Raw genomic sequence first — 26,571 nt, 5'->3', positions numbered from 1 at the left:
CTGTTTCTCTCGGCATTGACTCTGGCTATAAGATGAATTTCAGAAGCATGGAGGCGGGTTAAGGGAATATGTAGGAGTGACTCCACGATTATAGGTACCCTCGAGTATGCCCCATAAGGGCACAAGATCCACTGTTTCCGTGGCAGGGGTTGGTCTCATGCCGTCGCGGAGTGGGGGTGATTCTAGAGAAGACGCATGACGAGAAAGAGGGGACGCGGCTCTCCGCATCAGCTCAAAACCCACCGGCGCGAACGGAGCTGGAGGGAGTTGGAAGCAAACCAGAGTTGCCAGACGAGTTTCTGCCGACGCGGGACGAGCTCACTTTCATAGGGCTTTCCGACGAAACCTCTCTCTGACTCAATCTTTATTTTACAGTAGAAGTCATTTACGATTCGAAACGCAGCAGTGACAGAAGTGCAGTGTGGAGATAACATGTTCGTTTATTTAAAAAAAATATGATTCGTATGGAAACGCTTGACTTATCAAAATTGTTTGCAGAAAAGTCAACTTGATACCTGCATCGAGCTGATGATGTGAATAAGAAGTGAAAGTTTATGAAAAACACAAGTGTGTGGTGTATCATATTAGGAAGCAAGACATTTGGGAACGTGCGTTGAAATTAATAAACTACAAGTGGCTATACGGAATCTCCGATGACAATCGTGAAATAGCGAAGCAAAGCAAGAAGTTGCTGCACCTGCCGCAGTGGTTCTCGCGGCGCCACTCACGTGTTGCATGCGTGCCGTGGTTATCCATCATGGTCGCGGACTAGAACCAGCTCCGATTGGTCGGTTTTGTGGTCACGTGGTATGGTAATTGGGCTCCGGTGGGCGGGAAGGAGCGAACGAGGTCGTGGAGGATCGCGAAAGTGGCGGAAGGAGAGGAGAGAATAAGCAGCTGTCCACCGGGAGTCCTGTGCTCGTTGTGGTCCCGCTCTTTCCATTTCTTTTCTCTTTTCTCCCTCTCTTTCTTTCTCTCTTTTCCTCCTTTCGAGAAAACGTCACCCCTTTTCGCAAGAGACGGTGAGGTGTGGACGATGGACCACAGCGCAGTGCCGTGCAGTGTGAGCTTGTGAGAATGAATATTATATGAACTCGAAATGGTGTGCTGGATCGAAGAATTGATGCAGAGAGCAAGATAAGAGAGTAGAACCGAAGAGTGTGGTTGTTTAAAATTTATTTGAACTATCGCGCGTGTGTGTTTTTCACAAGAAAGTACTTAGGAACATGAATTCCTTCCTTCCATCCGCCGCCGGTGGATATCATCACCATCAGCATCAACAGCAAGCTGGAAATCATCATCTAGCCACGACTTCCTCGTTGGTCGATCCAAAGTTTCCTCCCAACGAGGAATATAGTCAAAGTAATTATATACCTTCGACCGGAGCAGATTTTTTCTCGGGTGGCAGCGGTGGTCATCATTTAAGCCATCCGCAATCTCAACTGCAGTACGGTTACCATCAACATCATCACCAAGCGGCGTCGACTCCTTACGGGGCTTCTTCAGCGGTACAATTAAACGGAGGATACGCAGGATACGGCGGATATTACCATCCTCATCACCAAGTGCACGCGGTTCATCACGCCAGTTTACATTCTCATCATCACGCGGTGGGTGCTTTAGCGATGCCGCCGGAAGCTCAACAACCACCGCTCACGTGTCCGTCGTCGATACAAAGTCAACAGCAGCAACAGCAGCAGCAACAACCATCAGTACCAACGTCGACTATCCTCGCATCCACGCCTCTGTCACCATCTATGATGCAGAATCATGTGCAGCAACCGGATGCCCTTCAGCATCACCAGCACGAGAATAATGCCTGCAGTCCAGCCGGTTCGGGTCAATTGCATCGAGACAATTCACCTGATCTTCAAACGCAACAGTCATTGTCTCAGCAGTCTCAACATATACAGAGCAGCCAACAACAAACGCCGCCGCAACAACAACAACATCATGTAGAAGACAGCTCGGATGCGGATGATATAGAAGATGGTCAGATGGAAGGTTCACCAGGAATGATGGAGGATGAAGAAGAAGATGAAGAAAACAGAGATCGTACAATTTATCCGTGGATGAAAAAAATTCATGTTGCAGGCGTCGGTAAGTTTATATGGATTTGCAGTTATTTTTGTTATTCTCATCAGTAAAATACTCTACTGTAATTTTATCCCAGCAAACACTAAATTTCATGTAACGTACATGTTAGTTGTAATTTCCCACTCAACAATATGTAATATATAATGTAACACATGTGTTATATTATAGTTACAATTATGTTATTGTTGAATGGAAAATAACAACTAATATGTACGTTAAATGTAACTTTATGTTTGCTGGAATTATAGTAATGTTAAAATTTATTTTATTTTCATCACTTATATCGTAGTGTTATATTTTTCATCTTTATCCCTGCCTCATCTTAGTTTTAGAGAAATATTTTTATATCTATTTTTAATTTTAGAACTATATTATTTGTTTGGTAAATATAAGCATATATAATTCAGTTAGTAAGATACAACAATTAATAAAGGTTATCAATATTTCTATTTTGCTTTATATTGTGAAGAGTGTAATTAACCGCTACACAGAAATATATCCGACGGCTCGGAGATATTGCTGTATCTTATATGATACGCTAAATAATCTCAAATATAAAGAGTATATATTTATAATTATGATAATATAAATTAATGTTTTTATTCATTTTGATTTTCTCTTAAGAATTATTGTTTCTCCTTATATGAAAATCACAAATTTAAACAAAACCGAGTTAAATTGATTAACGTATATATTAAGTATTTATCATCTATTATGTATATTAACGGATTAAGTATATTTATCATTTCTTATTTTTATTGCTCTTTATTCTAATCTCAATACTGTTTAAAATAAAACAGCGATAAACATTGATTTTGAGACATAAATTTGAAGGAACCGATACAAAATTGACTTTAAAAACTTTTCTTCTGAATGCGAGAAACCTGCGAAAGTATTTATTTGTATATTTAGAAGGTATACATTACATTATGTGTTTACAAGGTGAAGAGCTTTAGAATCGTTCCGAAGAGTTATGGGCTGAAATTTATCCTAGCACCTTGCGATCACCTGCGTTGTAGCAGCACCTCGTTTTATAGATGAATTCGGTTACGCCTAATATATCTTCATCTTTTGTACAGTAGCGAACGTATACTACAATAATGGGATGTCCACAGCACACAATTCAGTGTTGCGGGCAAAAATAAATTTCGAAATTTGACACAGAGATTCTACCGTGTTTTAAGTAGGTAGGACGTTCATCATTGTGCAAGGTTGGAAGCGTTCAAGACTTGAAACAGATGCCGGTGATGGTATAACGCTCCTGGTTGTTGTAATTAAGGCAATTAGCGCGAATGTAGTTCTTCTTTCATAATTAATCAGACAACTACTTCCAGAACTAATATACGCGTGCTTCCTATCTTCATAAAAATAGAAAGACGTTTTGAGCGTAACCGCAACACACAGGTATATTAATTAATGTCTCACAAATTACAGAGCAATGCCTCTTTAAGCAGTGTATCTGTAACGCATTCGTTTCTCTTCAAAGTTTGTCGTATTTTACATCATGCTAAGCTAGAAACCTATTCCGCAGGTATATGAAGAATTATTAAAGACAGTTTTTGCAACGTAATATCCCTTCGGAATTAGACTGGCTTTTGCTGCCACAAAAATTTCTATTCCGTTTGACCGCGAAAAACGCTGCTCATTCCAGCTTGCAAGTATTTCTTTTGAGAATATGATACAATAGAAAATAAAATCCCTTACCGTACTGCGAGACCCGCCTAATTTATGCTTCCAAGTAAAATCTGCAACAGAAAAAGTTATTTCTTTTATTAATACTAAAAATCAATATAACGGAACAAACAAAAACATAACAACTTTTTTATTCAATTAATTTATTGTATGTATAAAAAGGAAAAAAGTGCATGATATTGTTTGAATGTTGTTTTATTTTTTTTTTAATATTTTTTAAACATTCAACACTCTGCACAAAATTTAACATGCCCTAACTTATAATATATAAAACAAAAGTATAAAAAGAAATAGATAAACATCTTTTTTTAATGAGGATATCTCAAAAAATTTTGAAAATAACTTGCTAATAATATATATCTGAATGCAATAATTACATAAAAGTTACAAAAGTATTTTAACAAATTTATTTAACAGACTCTTGAGAATTAATCTGATAGACTACATCTCCAAGAATGTTTGCGTGCGACTTCTATTAAAGCGTGACCATGAAGAGTATATAGAAATAGACAGATCTGATTTTTATGTAAGTTGATTACTACTTATGCGACAGTATTTCCGAAATTTTAATTTTTCTTACTGAGGATGTTTTAATGTAAACTGAAACGTTTGAGGACATTTATATCTGTATAATTTATTAATAAGATTTATTAATAATATATGTTTTATTGCACTAACAACGTGCCTGGTTCATTGCCCTTCATTTGATTCTCATTTTATTAACAGATATATATAGGAATACAAACAAAAGAATATATTTTAAATATCACATAAAGAATAGAACAGAAAAGACATATATCTAGTCTAGCTAGATTGAAAAATGCAGTCTTCAAACTCTTCAATACTATCGAAAAAGTTTGACTTGCAAAGAGAGCTGTAATCGTTATATTAAAAAGTTCCGTCAAACATATATACGATGTTGTAAGTTACATTTTCCGTTATGCTAGGAATCGGGCGATTTAATATTTGAAATCTGTGAACTTTGGTATGCTCGTCCGTCGGGCTGTCAGAGACTGCAATCTCTCCCCTTTGGTTGTCGAAGTATGGTCGCCGGACGTCGGAGTTAAAAGGGGCCTCCGCGAGACCGACGGTCAGCTCGGAATGGAATGTCCGCACGGATTCTAGACTGAACTCTGTTCCCATGTTTCCTCCATCGAACTGAACAGACCACCACGGATTGCTACTAGCGTGACTCACAAATATTAAACATCAACGTGCCACAGCAGGATATTTTTTTCAATCTATTTGTTCAGTTGTTCGTAGCGTTTTAATCGTATCTGATTATTTTCCAGAGTACACTTTGAACATTTCGCGGTTATTAATATTTACCTTTGCGCGCGTTCCTTAATATGTTATAGAGATTTCCGCCGAATACTAATCAACTGCAAAATCAATTCCATGTTTCAAATAGCTCTCTAAAAAAACTTAACGGACCTAACGAACAAGATTATCAAATTATTTAACCTTCAAACTAGTTTGTAAAGGATAATCTATTGTTTCTGCATTTCTTTAGATGATGCTCAGCGGGACCAATGCGCGTGTACGCTTGGCACTTTTTATTCTCGTGAATTTGCATACGCGTATTCTACCTTCACAACTCAACCAGCGTATCTCATGGATTGATCAGATTACAAAAGTCACTTCAGCCGACTTTGATGCTATTCAAAACGGCCATGACGTGACGAATGGTCATATGCTATAAAAATGTTATTTGCGTATAATATCTCTCTAGACATCAACGCAAAGAATATTTTATAATTGCAGTATAATAATCATACAAAGTACAACGAATTCTTTTCCTTTTGCTGTTGAAATAGCACATGGTGCTATTTCAGATCCCACTTAAGCGAATCATTTTTCATATTTATTTGCATCTCACACTATATTTTAACGCTTTGAAAAAAAGAATTTTTGTAACAAGCATATTAATCCTTTCTTCACAGAATTTGTTACTAGGATTTGGTGAACGACACATGTGAAACGCTTAATGAAAATGTCATTAAAATCTTTAACACACATACCAATGATACAATGAATAATGTTGAGTAAAAGATTGTTCAAGAGATCAAAGATTTATTTATTTGTGGTACTTCGTCAAATTAATAATAAAAACGTTAGACATTGGAATATTAAAAAAAATTAAGAATTGATTTCAGAAATGAAAAGAATGAATTCTATATAACAAATTAATTGCAATGCAATTTCTTATGCCACACGCAGAACACTGTTTTACAAAAGCATTGCATTAACTATTAATATAGAAGTTTTATTATTTCTTGATATGCATGTACATTTGTATGATGTGATATATAATAATTATATAATATGTAAAATACAATTTTATAAAAAATGTTTTATAAAATTTTAAAAACTGATATTAATACGTTCTGTACCGAGTTAATTTTAAGTGATTTGTTCACTACGCCGCATAAATTGCCGGTGACCGACGGATTTTTGCTTGTGTTTATTTGTCAATTAAAATGTATTTTGTAATGATTAAAAACTATAAAAATTGTTATAAAGAAGAAGGCCTAATGTACCCATTATGTCATACATCACAACTATTTATTTTCACGTATAATATATCAGAATTTATTTTATAATTTATTTTATTAAGTTTATTTTTATGACTACATCAAATGGTCTGAAGGACCGTAATCTAGTGTAGGTCACCCATGCACGGAATGTGTCAAATTAATATAAAATATTATATTAATAAGTTAATCCAAAGAAATAAAATTGAACAATTAAAATGTTAAAGTAAACTCTATTAGAAATTAACTTAAGAATAATGTTTTATTATTTATACGTTTGTAATTTTTAAGTTTAATTCATGGAAAGATATTCATTGTCAATCGCTTGTAATGCAAACATTCAAAATGATAAATACATTGAAATCTGTTTTAACACTTTAAATTATATTTAAAAAATTAACGAATATAAGTAATTTGGATACCTGAATCTGTGTATCTTTTATATTTTATACAATGTAGAAAATAAAAAAAGCATTGAGAGCATGTTATGAATTCGATTTTAAGCATAAATTTTTTGGTGTCAGTTTAGTCAAAATATTAAGATACCAATATTTTGTATTATGAGCGATTAAAAGTTTTTTTGCAAAAAATATCAAAGAGTTTTAAGCATAAATAGAATTTACTTCTTATTCGAGTTTATTTGTTTTAAAAGAGTTTTAATATAATATTTAATTGTTGAAATATTTAATATCTAATATGAAACATAAAATTTTTCAAAGAGAACGTTTTCATGAAAGAGAACATACTTCTGCAAGAAAGAAGAAATGGACAAAGAAGGAATCGACTTGAAAATAGTCAAAGAATCTATTATTAAAGTGAAATTCATATGCTAGAGTACAACCTGTGTAGCCACATATTTCTCGTCAGATAAAGAAGAAAGTAGTATTTCCGGAATTGAGCCGGATTCGCCGTTATTTATAGCCTCATAGTACTAACATATTTAAATTTTTGTTTCTTATAGCAAACGGCTCATATCAACCTGGAATGGAGCCAAAGCGACAGCGAACTGCGTACACAAGGCATCAGATACTTGAATTGGAAAAGGAATTTCACTACAATAGGTACCTGACGAGACGGCGACGGATCGAGATCGCTCATACTCTGGTCCTGTCGGAGCGACAGATAAAAATTTGGTTTCAAAACCGCCGTATGAAATGGAAGAAGGACCATAAGCTACCGAACACGAAAAACGTACGCAGAAAGAATGCGAACGGCCAGGCGCCGCCAACAGCAGCTAAACCGGCAAAGACTTCGGCGACGCGGACGAAGTCCGGGACCGGTAACAACAATAGCCAAAGGAAAAACAACAATTCGCCTTCCAGTGGTATGGAGAACAGTCTGGACTCAAACATCGGTCATGATATGAGCGAAGTTCATGGGGTCAGCTCCAGTATTCCTCATCCCGTTGGCGTGGTTCACCCGAGCTTTCAAGGTCATCCTCATTCTCTGGCTCATCTCCAAGCACAGCTGAGTCATCATCACGTGGGTGGAATGATGGACGGTCCGACGGGTGGACCGTTGGGACACATAAGTTCCGGAAGTATCAGTCCTCTCGCTCCAGCTACCAGCCCTCCCGGATTGTCGCAAGTATCAGCTCCTGTGCCGCCATCGGCGATAAAATCCGACTATGGACTCACGGCTCTGTAACATCCATTCCGTGAGGTATATTCAATAATATAATACCTTTTTCAATACCATTTAATGCGACCGCTCTCCGTGGATAATTCCACTGTTCGACTGGATATTTATTGCAAATTAGATAAACGTAGTTTGAGTTTTTCTCATTGCAGCGTGGACAGGGAGAGTAGTCTCAAAACGTAAATTGAGACCTCACAGTCTTCAAACGGCAGTATTATTTTTCTTTTACGTATACGCGTGAATATGGCAAATGTCTACAACTGCAATTCATTAACTACAATACTGTAAAATGCTAGATCTAAAATTATTTAGCTATTTCTTAAATCTATTATATTATTAAAGATGTTCCCTGATTTGTAAAGTCGTGAAAACCAAGTCTGAAAAAACTTATCATAAATAAACAAAAAAGATAGAGAGAGGAACATAATTCTGTAGTAAACAAAAATAATGTCTCGATAAAAAATAAAATATACTGTCAGACTATCAGATCATCAATAAAAAATCATTTATTATTAATAATTCATGATTAATAATGAATGTACTTATATCAAAATAACAAGAAATTTTATTTTTACTATAATATATAATAATATTTTGTCTGCTATATATATACATGACTGAATTTGTTTCTGGATTTACAAGTATTGATTATTGAATGAATAAAATTAAATTAACATTTCAATAATAGTACTATGACAAATCCTGCTATCATTATTAGCAATTGTTCCATTATGGTTGTTATCAAATTTTTTATATTATTGTAAATTCCAATCAATGATGATAAAATTTGATCAAGATTCTTGATGTTACGTGTTTCAGTTTGCAAATTAAATAATAACATATCTACAGTAGACGATATATGTCTTTATTGCATAAAGTTTAATGTGTTCACATATTTGGAATATTGTGTCTACATATTCATGTATCATAACTATTAGAAATTATAAAACTAAATTTTTACATTTAATTTAATGTTATGTAATATTACCATTATTACTTTATTTCTTGAATTTTTAATTTGCCAAACATTTACGCGGCTGTCAAACTTAGGCAAACTCTTAATGCACGAATATCTACACCATATCCAAATATATATTTTATGTGATAACACACATATATGGCTTCTACTGTTTAATATGATAAAAAATTTGTGCATATGTTATGCGTAATGTACATGATACATCTGACAGATTAGAATTCTATATCTGGCAAATAAAAGTACATATGTGTGCAAATATTAAGCTGTAAAATCAAATGAAAGCAGGATCCCTTAAATTATAATTCGTTTTTTTATTGCAATTAACGAATTATAGCAAAAAAAAGTTATAAACGTCGTTTTAATACTTTCTTTATGTCTTCAAACACCTGGATATTCCTTAAATTTCTTATCAAAACTTATAATACAAAATATTGTTAGTCATCTCCCTATTGTATGCATAATACCAATATCTAAAAAAAATAGATACTTGGTAAAATGTGAATTGTATATATATTCAATTTTATGTATGTATATATTAGTGTAAAGAGAGTTTTATTACAACGATTGAAATAGTGTTCATATTTCGTGTATTGCATTATCTGTTGGTACTAACGTTTTACATTATAGACGAAAATTGAATTTTTAAGTAAATCATTATGATATGATTGCAGAATAATTATTAATAATATAACAGAAAGCAACAAATTTTTAGTAATGCCACAAATATAATTTTCATGTATGTTGTCATACTCCTGAAAAACTATCATCTATCCGGAGTAGTTTAATTGTCGGAAACAAAATATTTTAAAAGATCTCTTTAAACACTTAAAAAAAATAATACAAGTTAATTAAAGCTACCCACTTGAACACATCCTTCCGTAACGGGACATTGTAAATAATTCGAAATGAATAGTATATATTTTTACCGAAAGCGAACGAGGAATGACCAATAATAAATTAGGACGCAATTGCACCGTGAATAAATCGGAAATTGTACTATTAAGCGAGTAGTAATCAAACAATTAATGCACAGAACCGCTGTGACGATATACCAAAACAATATTATTAGGATATAAGAAACAGAGTTATAAACGTTAAGGTACATTAATTCTAAAAAATCGAATTAGTGTAACTAGTGAAAGAATATAAGAAATAAGTGTATGAGTTTCGAGATTGTTCTATAAGTGTGACATTATACCCTCTTTGCTATAACTATTAATTGTATATAGCATGTACGATATAAGGACATCATTGGGCACACTTCAATGCTTATGTTTATATTGATCGTAAGGATCGATGAATATACAACTGTCAAGTAAATAAATGAATAAATAAATGTTTCGTAATTTACAATAACGTTATGTTTCCAAATCGTATTCCCAAGCATACCTTATTTAACCTTGTCCATCAACTCTTCTCATGCTATGATTTTTTTTTATATATTAATACGACAGTTTCCTGCTTTAATATTTTTCACAATCTTTTTGCACTATTTATTATTCTGTCAAGAAACACCGTTAATCAGTTAAAGTCAGCACCACTTGTTATCTTAAGTTTTGACATTATCTTTTCCTTAAGTGCATTCGCATTGAGTTGTATGTGTGTAATATATCGTTTCCATTCTAACTTTGATAAGAGTTAAAAACTAAAACTGAGAGCAATATTGCACATGAACCAAGTAAAAAAAAAAATAAATAAATTTGACAATATTATAACAGATATTTTTGTGTGGTGGAAACTGTGTAAAACAATGTTATATTTAACCTTAAAATAGTCCAAGGATATTAATAACTGTTTGTATTAAATAATTTAAAACATGTTAATAGACAACAAAAGATTTAGTTTATTCAAAATCAATAATTCACTTATCACAAATATCTTGTTTCCTGCAAAACTTTGTTTTAATTTAATTAATTTAATTAATTTTTACTTTGTAACATTGTTTTTGTGAGCAATTAAAATATTTATCATCTTATATTCCAGCACCGAATATAACTGAGATGTAACATAGATGTTAAATGAGTATATGTTATGTACTCATTTACATATATGTTATATAGCACACATATGTTATGTAGCAGATACATTTGTGATTTGCTGGGATTATTATTATGTTATATTTATGTTATATAATTTTGATTCTATATACATATATAATATTGTATCTTTATACTCTACAATTGCAATAGTGATAGCTTAAAGAAAATTACAACGTAAACAATTGAGTCGTAAAACAACAGTCGGAAATATTACACTCATTGTCACTTTGTGACTTTAATAGAAAAATAAGCAGTTCTGAATGCATACGCGCTATCATAATTTACAGATATCACAGGAGGTATTGTGGTGTATATCATAAGTATATATTTACTGTTTTCTTGAACCCCCTCTGTCCCCATGTAATCGTATGGGCGCCCATGCGTGCGACGTTGCCGTAGCGGCGCATGCGCATGCACAAGCATGTGCGTGATTGCCGCAGCCCGGGGCAAGGGATACCTCGCAGCAGCTCGAAAAGAAGGGTGGCACCCGGAAAGCGAATGGGGGGCCTGTGCAGTCCTGCCTCCGCCCATGCCGCGAACATCCCGGCCAACTGCCTAGATATGTTGCTACCAACCGGGTTCCAAAGTCAGACATATTATGGCGTGAACCAAGGTCGCGACTCACACACATATTGTAGAGTCATGGGATTTTGGAAGAATGCTGATAATATTTTTACGTATTTTGTATAATCACATCATACACCCAACACACTCCTTCATTTATTTAACTGTATCATCCACAGAATTCCGTAAAATTTCAACGATAATAGGAAATATGTAATTTTTGCTGATTAATCATGATTAGATAACTTTATTATTTCTACTTTGTTAATGAAAATATCTAATAAATACCATCAATTTTTTTGAGATTGTATGAGATAAAAGAACAGGCTAATAAAAAAGTAGATATATCAAATTTAATTATATTTTATAAATATTATAATCTAAGTACACATAGTATTTTCTATTCTTATCTTTGCAAATTTATTTATCAGTCATTATTTATAATGCTTATTATAATATTTATCAGTCATTATTTATAATACTTATAGTGACATTTAAAGAACAATTTTTTATATTTTTTATTGATAGTATGTGTTAATTTAAAATTGCAAAGTTTACTAATGTTCATAATAATTGTCGGCGATTCTCGAGTTTGTGAAACTTTCAATTAGTGACTATTGATGCTTATACGTAAGTACGATTTTGCGTACGTATACGGTAAGTTATATTAGTAAAATATATAGTATTATTTTTTTAAATTTATTAATGATATTAAAATTTAATTAATTCATTGTAACATACATACAGACAGTTCTAAATTAATTAAAAGCATTATATATCTTGTAATTTACGATTAATTTATAAAGTCTATCAAAATTAGTGTTATAAGTTACAACACTTAAATAATTTTCTTATAAAAGTTAAAAAGTTTTCTTATTATAATTTGAATAATAAAAAATATGTTTTATTATTTATTTTTTTTCTGGAAATTAATCTGAAAAGTCTAATCTAAAATTTTACGTGAGATAATATTTTATATTTAATAAACAAGATAACGTTTAAGATAATAGTTAATGTATAACACAGCCTGTATATTTATCATAATAAGTTGATATTTATAACTGTTACCTCTATGTGTTCGCAATGACTAGTATTGCACAGTAATTTTGCAAAAAAATTTAAATATATAATACGAAATATATAATCTGAAACACACGAGATATAGTCTAATTCTAAAATACGTGTATTCTATCCAACACAAGACGATACGATTAATAGCAAGCTTCCAAGCGAGTTATAGAAGGAAGGAAGTACACAAGAGCCGCTAATTGCAAGATCTATGTACTGTTGTCTGCTTGCTATCCGTGGGTAGATAAACCATAGGTTTCGATGTTAAACACCTTCACTAACTTCTCTAGAATGTGGATTAGTTGGAAATTATTGTAGACATTTTGGTCAGTCTATTGTTTCAAAGTGGAGCGAAACATAATACAAAATTGATTGCAGCAATTTATATTAGGATAATAACAGCGCATTATTTATTTAAGAGAGAAAGACAGAGACAGAAAAAGAAAGGGAGAAAAAGTACTAACAATGTAATGCAAAATATAACATATTATTTATACTTATATAACATATGTGTTTATACTTATATAATGACAATTTTAGGAAAAACGAATATCATGACAAATTATACTAAATTGATATGTCATTATCCTTTTTAAAGAAAATAATTTCTGATAGTATTCTATCATATGCACTTATAAATTCATTTATATTTCTTTAAAATAAAATCAATCAATTAAATTCTTGATAAATATGTATAAATAAGAATATATAATCTAGTTAAGTAAATATTTTTTAAATGAGTGACATACCTTTAAGACATAAAAATCTTTTCACAAATATTGCTTTTCGATTATTTAGACATTCCGTAAAAAAAGAAGTACTTAATAAGAGCAAGGAATAAGTCTTGATAGTTAAATATTTATGTTACAAATGATTTTTTGATGATCGTAGAGATACAATGATTATTATCAAAACGATTATTTGTGATATAAATTTTGTGTCAATAACTATGTTTTGATTGTTACTAGTGCTTTCTCTCTTCTCGAAGAATCTTTCCATTTTCCTCTAGACTACCATTCCTCTGTACATAAATACTTAACCGATGCATTTCCGAACCTTCTTTTCGCTCTCTGTCGTTACACCTACGCGTCGCGTTCCATATCCGTTCTCTTATAAGACAAATGATGCGTACGTGCTGGTCATTTCGTCTATATCCGCATCATAATCGCTCCGATCTACAACCTGTACAGCGCTGAACGTGAAGTGGGTGGTCGTTGAATTGCTCGTTTAGCGAATGCAGAGACAGACAACGAGAATTTCACGCGCGAGTTGTGTCATATCTCTTATTATCGTCAAAGATTTAACTGTAGCGCGACCACACACTTTGCATTCAGCAGTATCAACGAAAATCACGTGTGTAATTAAACGAAATTACGTTCAAATTGCTATTCGTTTATGTCCGAAAATTTCAAAAATGATACAAGATAGATCTGGTGTGAACGGTCCCCATCAGATGTAATTGGAGGGGATTAACGAGTCACGACTCCATTTATCAGCCACCGTAATTACAAAGCATCTCTGCCTCCCACCTCCCTCAACAACCTACCCTTGCCCTTTCGCGCGTTCGCCGCATCGCTTTCCGCTCGGCGCTCGCTCCGCTGACTGACTGACATCCCCCAAAGACAGTTTCGCATCTCAAATACACATTCGCCTGTAACTAAAGATAACAGGCATCACGGTGTCATCGAAGGGAACCGACACGAAATTAGATTTAAATCCAATTCCACCGCACGGACGTAGCGCGGAAATATTTGATCTTCACGCGCTATTAATTGTCGCTTTCGCTGAATGAAGATCGCAAACGAATAAAGATAAATTCGAAAGGGATGAACGGGGGGGGGGATTATTTCGATTTCGAGAGACCAAGATAATGAATCGGCTGCCGTAACACGCAGCACAGTAGCGGCCTGACGACACGCGCCAGTGATCGAACGAAAGGCTCCAAAAGGTGACATGGGCGGCCACGTCCATCTCTAGAATTAATTAAAACCATCGGTCCGAAAGGGACATGTATTTTTATCTACGCTAGTCTCGGTGACGTGATCTACCTCCAAGTAGCTGGATATAAAGAGAAAAAGTGTGCTGTTACTGTCATCACGTTCCGCTGCAGATAATCTTCCATGCCAGCCCCAGTTCACAATGTCATATATCTCATACTGTTAATTTCGTTACATGACGCCTCATGAATATTACCAAGATACTTAGCAGCGATGTAAACAGCATTAACGCATGAACATAAACACACAATCATTATCGGCATAATTTAGGATCTCATTAAACCTTGAGTTAAAACACGAACTTTAATTCAAGCGATATTTAAATTTGAGATAGATATATGTCGATCAAACAATTAATAAAATATCTATCTATCTCGATGACTACTTTGTTATCTTCCAGGAGAAATGGCGTATTTTCAGCTCTCTCGTGATAACGCTACCTGAAGGTTGCGCACCAACAACAAGCACCACGAAGTGCTACTATTACGGGAAGCCGTCGACGGTACCTGTCGCTAGTCGCTGCCTCTGTATAGAAAAGGAAAAAGCGAAAAAGAGAGAAAGAGAGACGAACAGAGAGGGGAGGGAAGAGAAATAGAGAATGAGAACGACAGACTGGGCGGCGCAAAGGCTTCGACTCGCAAGCCGCACGTTCATTAATCTTGATCGGATCAGTCGAGATAGCGGCGAGCTGTTTCGGAAACCCTCTCCTACCACCCCTTCTCATCAAGTCCCCTAGTACCATCGCCTCCACCTTCTCCTTCACCTCTTCCTCCTCGTCCTCGGTGTCCCTCAGTTCCTTTTTCTTCTGCTCCTCGAACTCTTTCCTGCAGGACCCTGCCTTTAGATCGGTTCACCCGAAAGTTAAGAACGAAGAAACCCTCGGAACGGATCGACGGTGCGCCATGCCGAGAACGCCTGACGGTTTTAATTCCACTCCACACGCTGACCAATTTCTTCCATCCGAATCTCCGAAATATAAATTCTTAGAACTGTAGGATCAGATTCTTAATTTACAGACGCAGTTTCGAAATTAATTAATTGCATGAAAATACTAAGCCAGCTATTATTATTTTAAAATTAACTTCACTTACTAAAGCATTTTACAAACTTAATTCTTTCTTAGAAACTAGTTCTTAATGTCTTTTAATCATCTTGATTGATTGAAATAAAATAGCAACACAATGAATCTGTCTATAAGGCTCAACATTTTAATATCCAAAAATATATCTCTATAGTAACTAAATTTATATAGCTGAAATTTGTTGTTTATAAATGTCTTGATATTGTATAACTACTTGTACTTAGATTTAAAGAAATATTAAAACGTTTTAATTATTTACAGAACGGTAACAATGTTTAGTAATTTAATTCGAATAAATTAAATATTAACTTTCTTCTATTCCTATCCTATTTCCTACTTATAATTCATTAAAATTCTTTTTGCTCCCGTGAAAACGTGATGGATCTTGTTTTCAATTTAGTAGAGCCCCAACTGCGACTACCATAATGCTCCGCACGATCTACTCACGGAATAGCAATGAGCTTCCCATCCTGGTTGACAGCGAACTATGAATTGCGACGGTGATCAAAAAATTTGTGCATGAAATCGATTACATGCTATAATAATGTTACATATTTCTTATCATCAAATAAACAAATTATAATATACATTTATTTATATAATATTTGGCTGTTTACTTTTGCATATTTTCGATTTCATGCTCTTTAAAATTGGACACGCAAACAATAATCAACTTTCAAACGTAATTGTATAACTTTATGATGACAGGTGTTTTATATAGAAATAATAAATTCCTCAAAGCTGTTGTGGCAACTGTTAAGTGACCGCTAATATTATTGCTTTAGCCCGCTATAAGCATCCCTCTTCAACGCTAGCCGAATTGAGTATTAACGCCCTTCATGTAATTAATCCCATAATCCTGTAGACGTGTTCTGTACTTCATGGACAGGAAAGGAACGATATGTATTTGGTATTTTTGCTAGAATAATTTAAAAGAGAAAGAATTTGTAGTAATATAATATAACATTGTTAATTACTTTGTGCGATGTAAAATATATATCTAATTTTAGAAGTTAGTTAATGACTTCTCGTGAGAACAACGAAATACGCTGATTAGACTTTCTAAATTAATATTTATGTTCCTGCGAAATTAAATTTCTTCGTCAATCATGCTTGTTAATAAATGATTCAGGGTCACTGAAATCGATTCACGAAGTCGTTGAATAAAAAGGATCGTCGCGTATTTTGTGACGCGCAGAGAATCGCCATTTCGAGGTTCTATTCACAGCTGCTCTTTTTTCGTCCCACTCATCTTGATCTTTTGTAGCAGCCTGTTTGAAGTACAACGCACCGACAATACAGTCACGAGTTACAATTATTCACGCTGAGCCGAAATGAAGTTGTTGAAAAAAATACCTCAATTGACCAATAAGTACATATCTGACGTAAAAATTTAATAAAGAAAAAGAGAGTGAAAGAAAGAGAAGAAGTAAAAGAGAAAATTGTAAGGTACTTCTAATATTCTTCAATCTTACAAATAATGTCTTATTATTAATCTTTCAATAATGCCTTATTTAGTTTTAGTACATTAAATATATTGTAATATAGTAATTAATTTTATAAATGTATATGTATGTATATTTTATAAATTTCTATTCTTTTCTCACATAATTAAATTGTAACAAAAAAACCATAAAGATTTAAAAACACAGTCTAATATTTATAATCTATTAATTTGAACTTAAATTACAGACATATTTAGTAAGAGAAAAACGAAAAATAGGAAAACGTAATAGTTTTTGTAGAATTAATAGTGCATTTTACCCTGACGAATGTCGAAAATGGCCGATACGGTACAATTCTCACGAGTCGTTCTTCGATAAGGATTCGCACCCCTCGATACAATTAAGAACGGTTCCAAGATCCGCCCCAAACTATTTCGTTCGGCATGCAGGCATAGCCTGCGTTACTTATATGTGGGATTGGACGGCATTGAAGCAAAGGGAGGATCAATGTCCTTCCAAACACCCTACCATTTTCGTGTTTTTCATCTTCTGTGCCTTCGATGACTATTGGAAAAAAAAGAAAAAAAAAGATTATTCTATTTTACTTCGAATTATTCAAAATTATTGCAATAATCATAATCTTTAACTTTATTCCTTTCTTAAAGAGTGTATGTAGATAATATATTATCTATATAATAGAAATCAAATAGGTTAGATATAAAATAGATCTGTTAATGTTAGGGAATAATGCAAGTGATGTAAATGAATTCTTTCTGGGCAAATAATCAACTGAGTTTAGATTGGGAAGTTCTTGTTACATGGATCGATTCCCCTTAAATTGTCAATTTTATCTTGTTATCCGGATAACGAACGAGTCCGTAAACAGAGCCTGATAGACGCTTAAAACAAACCCTTAATTGAATTCACACTTAGTCACTCTGCTTCGCTTACGAAAGAGCAGAGTCATCCGACACAGATTTTTTTCTGCCTTCTGCACCCCTTGTTTTGAATAACCTACTGCATCGCTACTACTTGAGTGAAATACGAAGTGATAGTAAATTAAAAGTCAAATTGCTTCCTCACATTGTGAAGATCTCCCTTTTCTCCCTCTCTATACTATATCTAATGATTTAATACTCGAAAGTCTTAAGCAAGAAAATATGTATTTAAACGTATTAATTTTTCTGCAGTAATTGTCTGTATTTTTAACTTTTATATCTTTTAAATTATATCTGTATGTACACATGTACATTATAAATTTAAAATTTATTTTAAAAAAAAGATGTCTTTTAAATAATCTGAATTTTCAAAAATCTTATTTAATGAATGTGATTAATTGTTTTGAAGTTATTTCGCATTTCGAATTTTAACGTATTTTTTTCGTCTCTTTGCACGCATCTGCGGATATACAACATACGTGAAAATTTTACATTACATTTATATTAAACATAAACGTACACTCTATACTTTCGTAAATATAACTTATATATGCACTAACAGTTACGCTATTTAATATTAACGTGTTAAACAAAAATGCCCGTATTATACCATCTTACGTATGCAGCATTCTAGGTCTTATCGTACTCGCTATTCCGCGCCTTCGTAGCCAAGTCGTTACATTATTCATGTTTAATATCATCAAGTATTTCATCCCCCTGACTAAAAGCAACCAGCCAGCCACCACCGGTGGCGGCGCTAATATTGCCAGGAGGGATGGACTCTGATGGACGGACAGCAACGATAACACCTTTGCACGGCATGTAAAGGAAGCTTTTTTCAAAGGCGGCCCTCGAAATATATTTAAACCTTTCTTCCTCGGTATGAATTATTCTGGATTTTACCGTTGGTTTTTTGCACACTAACTTTATTTTCAGCAATTAGTAAGTTTAATTATGTAACTGTCGTACCATTTTTACATCGATCGCAACCATGGTCATTATATATTTCAATTAAATTAAACAAGTTTTAAAATGCGATAACAATAGTTAAACAAAATATATAAATTATCTAAAAGTTCTTAATCGACAGACTTCATTCATAATAGAGGATCAAAAATAATTAAATTTTTCAAAAGAAATAATCTAAAATTATACAAATCCAAGACTATATAAAAGTTTCGAATATTGAATTTAATACTAATTTTATATTATTGCGAAATGATTAGTTTTTACAAAACGGATACTCATACCTTTTTTAAAAGTTGATACTATAAAGTCGTAAATGACAGAAAGAAAGAGAATACTTTCACGTTTTGATGCGCTAAGAATGCGTAAAGAATGAAAATTTTGTAAAGGAGAAATACAGAAGAAATAAGAAATGCACATCATTGTCAAGAGCGAACATCACAAGAGCTGTGGATATAATACACATGAGAAGAAGCGAAAGCTTTTAATCCCGGTCGCGTCAAACAAAATGCGGAAATAGAGTCGAGGGGAGTATGGGCACGTCGGTAACGTGGCACGTCGTCAGCGTCCCGACGTCGCCGGGGACGAGTCGCCATCCTCCGCGTCCCATCAGACTCGCTCCCGTTCCAATTCTGTCTGTGGCCCCGGCGACCACTATCCACTATCTCCCCCTTTTCCGCGCTATTCACTCGTTGCCCTGTGCCGGGACCGACGGTGGTGGTTCGGCATCATCCAACCCTGAACCGAACTCGCCGACAATACGCCGGAAATTTCACCGAACCGCTCGCACACCCGCACACCCACCCTACCAGCGGAGCTGACAACGGGCGCCGCTGATTTCCGCGGGGAGCAAGGTCTGATTGTGCGCTGGTTAACATCGGGATGCCCCATCGAGGTACATGCAATTGGATGCTATTATCGATTGCAATCCTGAATCGCACATACGATCGCGATCGATGCCGTAGACTAGGTCTGAATCGTCAATTAATTCTACATAAACGAAAATTACAAAGTAATTTTTGTTTATGCAGAATTAAAATTTTACACAAACTCTAAAAAAATATTTAAATGATCGAGACGTTATCTCTCTGTATTAAAAACATTTTTTATTCCTTCTGGAAAAAAAATCTTTAATAATTGTATTAAACTCAATTTTATGTAAAGAATATATAAAAATTTAACACCATTTCTTATTTACTAAAATTGCCTAAATCTAAGAGATTTGATGTAAACATATGCTTACAATTATTAAATCATGCATTGTAAAATGAATTGATGAAGTAGATGTTTGCTCTTGTTACTTTTTACTATTAAGACATTATCATAGCCATTAGTCGATTATCGTAATAGTCAATTAAATTGGTCAAATCACAAAAGACAAATAGTTACAAATATTTAGCCAAATATGAAAAAGTAAAAAATTAAATCAGTTAATATTATTTTTTAGTAAACGTGTGTCTAAGATATTAATCGGTATTTTATACAATTTCTTGCATATAAGGAATATTATTTCGGAATTGTTTTTATTCCGATTTTATTAATAACGTAAGAATTTGATAGAAAACGTGAATCATTCTATTATAAAATAAAGACATACTTGAAGTAGATTGGCAGGAAGTACATCGACAGATTCAAAGTCATCCTAGACCGATGAGAGATTGACTGATTTCTTTGTCGACTCTTATATTCTCATTTTCCTGTAAAATTCCTTCATGGATATCTTCATTTTATGCAACTTGCAAAGGTACTTGCGTATAGATGAAATGATCGATTCCTTCAAATAAAGAAGATTTTTTTCACGTTGTAATATTTGAAATAAACGAACAACACATCCTATTCTCACACACTTTACGTAGTGATCAAACAAAATTAGTAATTCAGAAACTAAACGAGCATTTTGGTTAGTTATATTAGATTAGTTATATTTCATATTTTACGTACATCTTTCACGTCTTCTTGTAAACATTTGTGACAAGTTCATTATTGATCGTTTTTGTTGAATATTAACCGAAGGCCGATTGATTTCTCGTGGATTACTCTATTACAGCTTATACCTCGAAAACTTTTAGAATAACTGAAACTGGGTTAAGTCGTAACACATGCGACTCAACGTCAAATAATCAGCAACGTGGCTCCCACCGGTGAAAGAAGAAAGAAAGAAGAAAGTTACCAAGAAGAGTCCAATCGCAGACCCGGTATTGTGCTCGGGCGGTTGCAGCGGCAACGGCAGCAATGCCGCCGGCATCACCAGGGGTTGCTGAAAGAGAGAAGAGCAGGAGAGTGACGGTCACGAAGAAAGAGGCGGAAAAGAGGAGAAAGAGAGAAGGAGCGAGAGAGAGGGAAAACATGGGGAACAACGAAGGGAGAAGACGAGAGAAAGAGAGAAAGGGAGAGAGAAAGAGAAGGGAGAGTGAGAGAGGAGAGAGAGGAGTGCGCTGCATGGCTCTCCGTTGCGATCATTAATCACGTGCTCGTGTCACGGCTAGCACCACGCCGCCAGGGGTACCTTACTAAGGGTATACGGCAGTAGTATGAGGCTACTAAGGGGAGGGCCAGGATGCTCCCGCTCTTCTGATCACGTTGAAGACCGAGAGCAGCCAACCTTCGCGGACGACACGGAGACAGGACGATTACCATTATCGTCGCCCGCAAGAACCGAGCGCGTGAATAATATTGCACGAAGCATTATCGCACTCGCGTGAACGATGGATAATGCTGAGATTATTCCTAGATATTTAATTAAACACTATCAAATCGAGGAACGACGATTTTACAAGATTTCTTTGTAAAGAAAGAAAGAGAGCATAAGATTAACAAAAAGATTAAAATATCGGAATGCAGCATTAGCATATTTTTATGTATCTAAAATGAGTTGTATACAGATTCGGTAATTAACATGAAAATTATTTTAAAAAATGTATTAAAATGCGTAATTATTATATTTTATAAAAATCAAGAAAGCAAGATTTTATATAGATATTCATTCACAACCTCTTTTGCTCCGAATCTTAAGTATTTGTAACGGAAAATAGGAAAATTAGTACATGTCGTGATTTCCGACTCGACTTCTCCCACTGTTTTGGTCGCATCAAAGCACTGTCGGTCTAGGCATTGTTTCGCTCTTAACCCTTTATCCAACCCTTCGTCTAACAGAAGACGGTCATAAATAAGTCAGTGGCATGCCATCATACTCCCGTTGTAGAAAGATTTATTTGAACGTGCAGGTACTTTGTAAATTTCCATGACGGGAATGAAAGTTAATGGAAGTATTCTTCTTTCTTAAGTATTCGTAGGAAAAATGTGCCATTGCCATTTATCTGTTGTTAGTTATTTGTTGTAATAATTATAATTCCTTGAGAGAGACAATGTTCAAAATCTACATTAAATTTCTGTGCGAAACGTTATCCCAAATGCAATACCTGTGCAAGTAAACATACTTGCACAAGTAAAAAAATATGTGGGTAATTGTTTCAATTAAAATTTATGGTAATTTTTATTCGCGATATCGTCGTGTATAATGCAAGAGAAAATTTCGATCTTCTCGCAGATAGAAATTCTCGATAATGGGATGAAACTAAATAATCATTGCCTTCGGCATTATGCATGGAACAGGGCAACGGGCGTTTGCCACGGTGAAGGATGAGCATGCGTGATTCCAGCCCAACTCCTAATTACTTGGAGATAAATATCACTCGGCGCTTGCGAATAGCGTGCTCCTGCAGAGCCGTCTGAAAGATCGTCAGTCAAACCGGTGAGCTACGCCTGGATGTTATCGCGGGCTGCAGTAATCTTTAATTATACTGATTTTGGGCTATAGATGCATTTAAAACATCAAGGAAAAGTAATTTAACTTGATTTTTCTCACACTCAACCGACATTGATATTAATGTCTTGATTGTACAAGTGAAATAAATGTACTCTCTCTCTCTCTCTCTGTGATATCATGCTATTTTTATTATTTAGTAGAATTATTTTATACAAAAATTTTTAAGTCAATATCAATGTGCAGAGAATATTACTTAATTTATTGTAATACAAATGCAATACTTAGAAATAGCGTATACAAATTGTTTCGATAAAAATGTATATAAGTGTCATATAAAATAATTAATTGTTAATGAGATTGTAAACTTCAAGTATTTTGCAAGAATAAAATAATTCTTTAAATAAAAAATTTTAATGCGTATTATGAAAACAATTTTGCTTATTTAGCCGGATTTAAACTTTTTCCGCTTTAATTTTAATTGATGAAATTGATTAAAATAAAATAATCTTTTTTTATTCTAAGAATTCAAAAACGTATTTCTACCTGATAGTAGTACGTAGAAGGTATTGTTCTCCTAATTAAATTAATAGTTAGAGTAAGCCCAGCACACATAACATTAATCCTCGTGGTATTAGTAACACGTTGAAGACTTGAGCCGAGATCCCGAAGAGAAAGAGGCATGCAGAGAGATGCCAGGAGAGAGAGAGAGAGAGAGAGAGAGAGCGCACTGAGAGACTATAGAGGACGACGACACTAAGAGTTCAAGCCACGTTAAGGTTTCAGGATAGCAGGATATTACCTTCAGAATAGTAGACCAACCGGAAGGAGATGAGAAGTAGAGCATAGCTGAGGATATTGGAAGAGGCACTTTAAAGTGTCCAAGAAGGGAAGATTGTACCCCTTCCTTCTGTCCTCTCTCTTCCTCCCTCTCTCTCTCTCTCTCTCTCTCTCTCTCCGCTCCTTTTCTTTTTTCCTTTTTTTTCTTCTTACTTCCTTTCCTTTCTCTCTTTACTTTCTGTTTCTGTCTCTTTCTACCCTCTCATTAGCTTTTTACCTAGCCTCCTTTTTCATGAATTATTTCGAATGCTGACAACTTGTAATGATGAAATCATGCTAACCTACCAGTGTATCACTGGAGTATAGAAATGTTTTCTTCATTCTTATAATTATCTACTAATCTTTATACTGGGGTTTTAAAAAATTTCACAACAGATTCGGGTTTGATATAGGTCGAGCAACATAGCAAAGCAGCATGTATTTATAATGCAATCTAACGCGAATGATTTTTTTAGACAACTATGTTAGCATGCAACCCGGTAGTACCAGGAGAACGCCGGATATTACGACAGCTGATGGGGACAGAGCTCGTGGAACGATCAATAATATAATACCACGTCGCCCCAGGTACCACCATGCTATCACACCATCAAACATCGTGCTTCCCATACATCGAGATCTGCTTGCCTTTAGCCTTTTCATCCACACGCGTGCTATTGCACGCTCTTTTTTTAGAATTCGTGCGAATCTGCGGATCTGTGTATCGGTCAGAACCACAAAAAATAGATCTTCCTGCGAAGTGAATGAATAAATAAAAGAGAAACAACTTTGTTATTTTGTTGAATGAGGTATATATCACATAGAAAAAATATTAAAAAATTCATCTCACATTATATAAAGTTTTATATAGCTTAAAAACTAATGTTAACTTTTCAATATTTTAAATTTAAAAAATGTATACATGGAATAACGAAAAGCTTTTAGATTATCTAGAAAAGATTAAATATTTCTAGATAAAGTTTTACAATACTATTAAATCTGTCGATTTTTCTCATGGCAATGCCAATTAATTAAGTCAATTAAAATATCAAAAATTCATTTTTTCTTTATAACAGGTAACAATATAAATGTTTATTATGATGGAATCAAGAATTCAACATAATTATTATAGAAACATTCTTAATATTTGCATACTAAATTGATAAATATTTAAAATTTTTAATCTCACCCCATGCCATTATAAAATAAAAATAACTAATAATGTTATATAATATATTTTTCAATCATTATTCATATTTTACACAATTCTTGTCATACAAATAAAACAGATATAATCAAATTCCGTATATTCTCGGAAAATCACTATTTATGCATTATAAAAACAAGTCTGGCGTCATTCAAGAATCATGCGGATTAACTCAGAGCTAAATGATTACTGCAGATTTATAGCAACAAATCTTATTGTTTGTAGAAACTATTGATTTCTCCATAACTATATATATTTATTATATTTATTAAATTTTTTATTTCTAATAATAATATTGTGAAATGTATTTGTATTATTATATTTGTATAGCTCTTACGCACTTTTCAATTTTCTATTTTTTTACATTAACTTTTTTTTATAGAAAAATCTGGTTGAAATTATATACTTATGAGATATAGAAAATTTTTCGAAAATTGTGAAAATTCCTTAGGTTTCTTTCAATTAACAACATCATATTGTATTAATAATTAATTGCTGCGCGAGTTGCTGCGCTTATTCCAAACACTTTAGTGACATCTAACGTACAAGCAACAACGACGAAGAAGTAAAGAGTATATAAAATTATACATTTCAAATTATAAAGAGCTTTATAATTATTTTATAGTAAAAGTATGTAACAAAATATACATATTAGATTAATATTTCTAACTTTATACCTAGTAAATTGTTTTAAATTAAAAATCACAAAAATGAAATACTTTCTCTACAAATTTGTGTATTCACTAGTATAGATGTCTATACTGGAAAGGTCGAAAAGAAGATTTCTGCCGTATCATCGCATATACGCATTAATGTTGTACCCAAAATTTCCGCTAGAGCGAATTGTTGGTTAAACATGTAGAGCAATTTTTCCTAATTTATTTATTAAATATTTTAAAAAATTATAATCTGTAAACGCCGAGAAAATATATATAATTTATATCTAATATTAAATTTAATATTAAAAATCGTCTAATCTAAAAAAGTAATATTACAAAGGCTAAATTAACATACAATTAATTTATTTCTATCAAATTTTTACAATAAGTCCATTTACTAATAAGTAATATATTGAAAATAAGTCATTCAGTTATCTATCTTGTTTAAAAATAAAGATTGCATTTTTTTAGATAAATGTACATACGTCTCATATAATATTAAATAAAATTTATTTATATTTTTCATTATAAACTTTCTTACCAATTTATTTTAATGGAAGTCTCTTTTTATTCATAAATTTTTTTAAGAATTATTTGTAGAAATTAGATAAATTGTAGCAGATGAATAATAGAAAATTGTAGTAGATAAATAATAATAAGGAGATTGTTTAATGATGAAAAAATAAACAGGAAATAATAAATATAAATAAATATGAGTTTATTTTATTTGTTATATAATAAAATAAATATTTTTATAAATATAACAACATTAGTAAGAATTGCTTTTGCAAAATAACTTCTACACAATTATCAAATTATTAAAAGTTTCTTTTTATATTTGTTTAAATAAGTACAGAATTTTGTGAAAAATATTTTACAGAATTATTTAACATTATTCTAATATATTAATATTTTTCTAATATTGAGAAATAGAGAGAGAGAGAGAGAGAGAGAGGGATGACATGTCATGCAAAAATGAATTAGAGTTCTAATATGACTTTCATGTATATGTAATTACAATGTTTATAACAACTCTAACTGGATTTTATAAAAAAATTAATAAAATTATAATGAACTATTATTCA

General features: G+C 33.2%; 1 protein-coding gene across 2 annotated transcripts; it reads left to right on the top strand.

Annotated features, from left to right (window-relative positions):
- The first annotated feature begins 245 nt into the window (after nucleotides 1–245).
- On the top strand, nucleotides 246–8,358 carry LOC105454740 (homeobox protein Hox-A4). Of its 2 annotated transcripts, XM_011697601.1 has the most exons (3): nucleotides 246–434; nucleotides 499–2,100; nucleotides 7,285–8,358. In XM_011697601.1, exons 2-3 carry the CDS (start codon nucleotides 1,227–1,229, stop codon nucleotides 7,968–7,970), a joined length of 1,560 nt encoding a protein of 519 aa, XP_011695903.1. In that variant the 5' UTR covers nucleotides 246–434; nucleotides 499–1,226; the 3' UTR covers nucleotides 7,971–8,358. The 2 variants fall into 2 exon arrangements, with proteins under 2 accessions (XP_011695903.1, XP_011695902.1); XM_011697600.1 differs by having other exon boundaries at nucleotides 246–2,100.
- Nucleotides 8,359–26,571: the final 18,213 nt, after the last annotated feature.

Source organism: Wasmannia auropunctata, unplaced genomic scaffold (genome assembly GCF_000956235.1).
Source record: "Wasmannia auropunctata unplaced genomic scaffold, wasmannia.A_1.0 LD335976.1, whole genome shotgun sequence".
NCBI lineage: Eukaryota > Metazoa > Arthropoda > Insecta > Hymenoptera > Formicidae > Wasmannia > Wasmannia auropunctata.
The sequence above is the reverse complement of the archived record's forward strand: the minus strand, read 5'-3'. Positions and strand labels throughout refer to the sequence as shown.

Coding starts and splice junctions, on each gene's coding strand:
- LOC105454740 (XM_011697601.1), top strand. CDS start 1,227: ATGAATTCCTTCCTTCCATCCGCCGCCGGTGGATATCATCACCATCAG. Junction 2,101..7,284: donor AATTCATGTTGCAGGCGTCG/GTAAGTTTATAT, acceptor TGTTTCTTATAG/CAAACGGCTCATATCAACCT.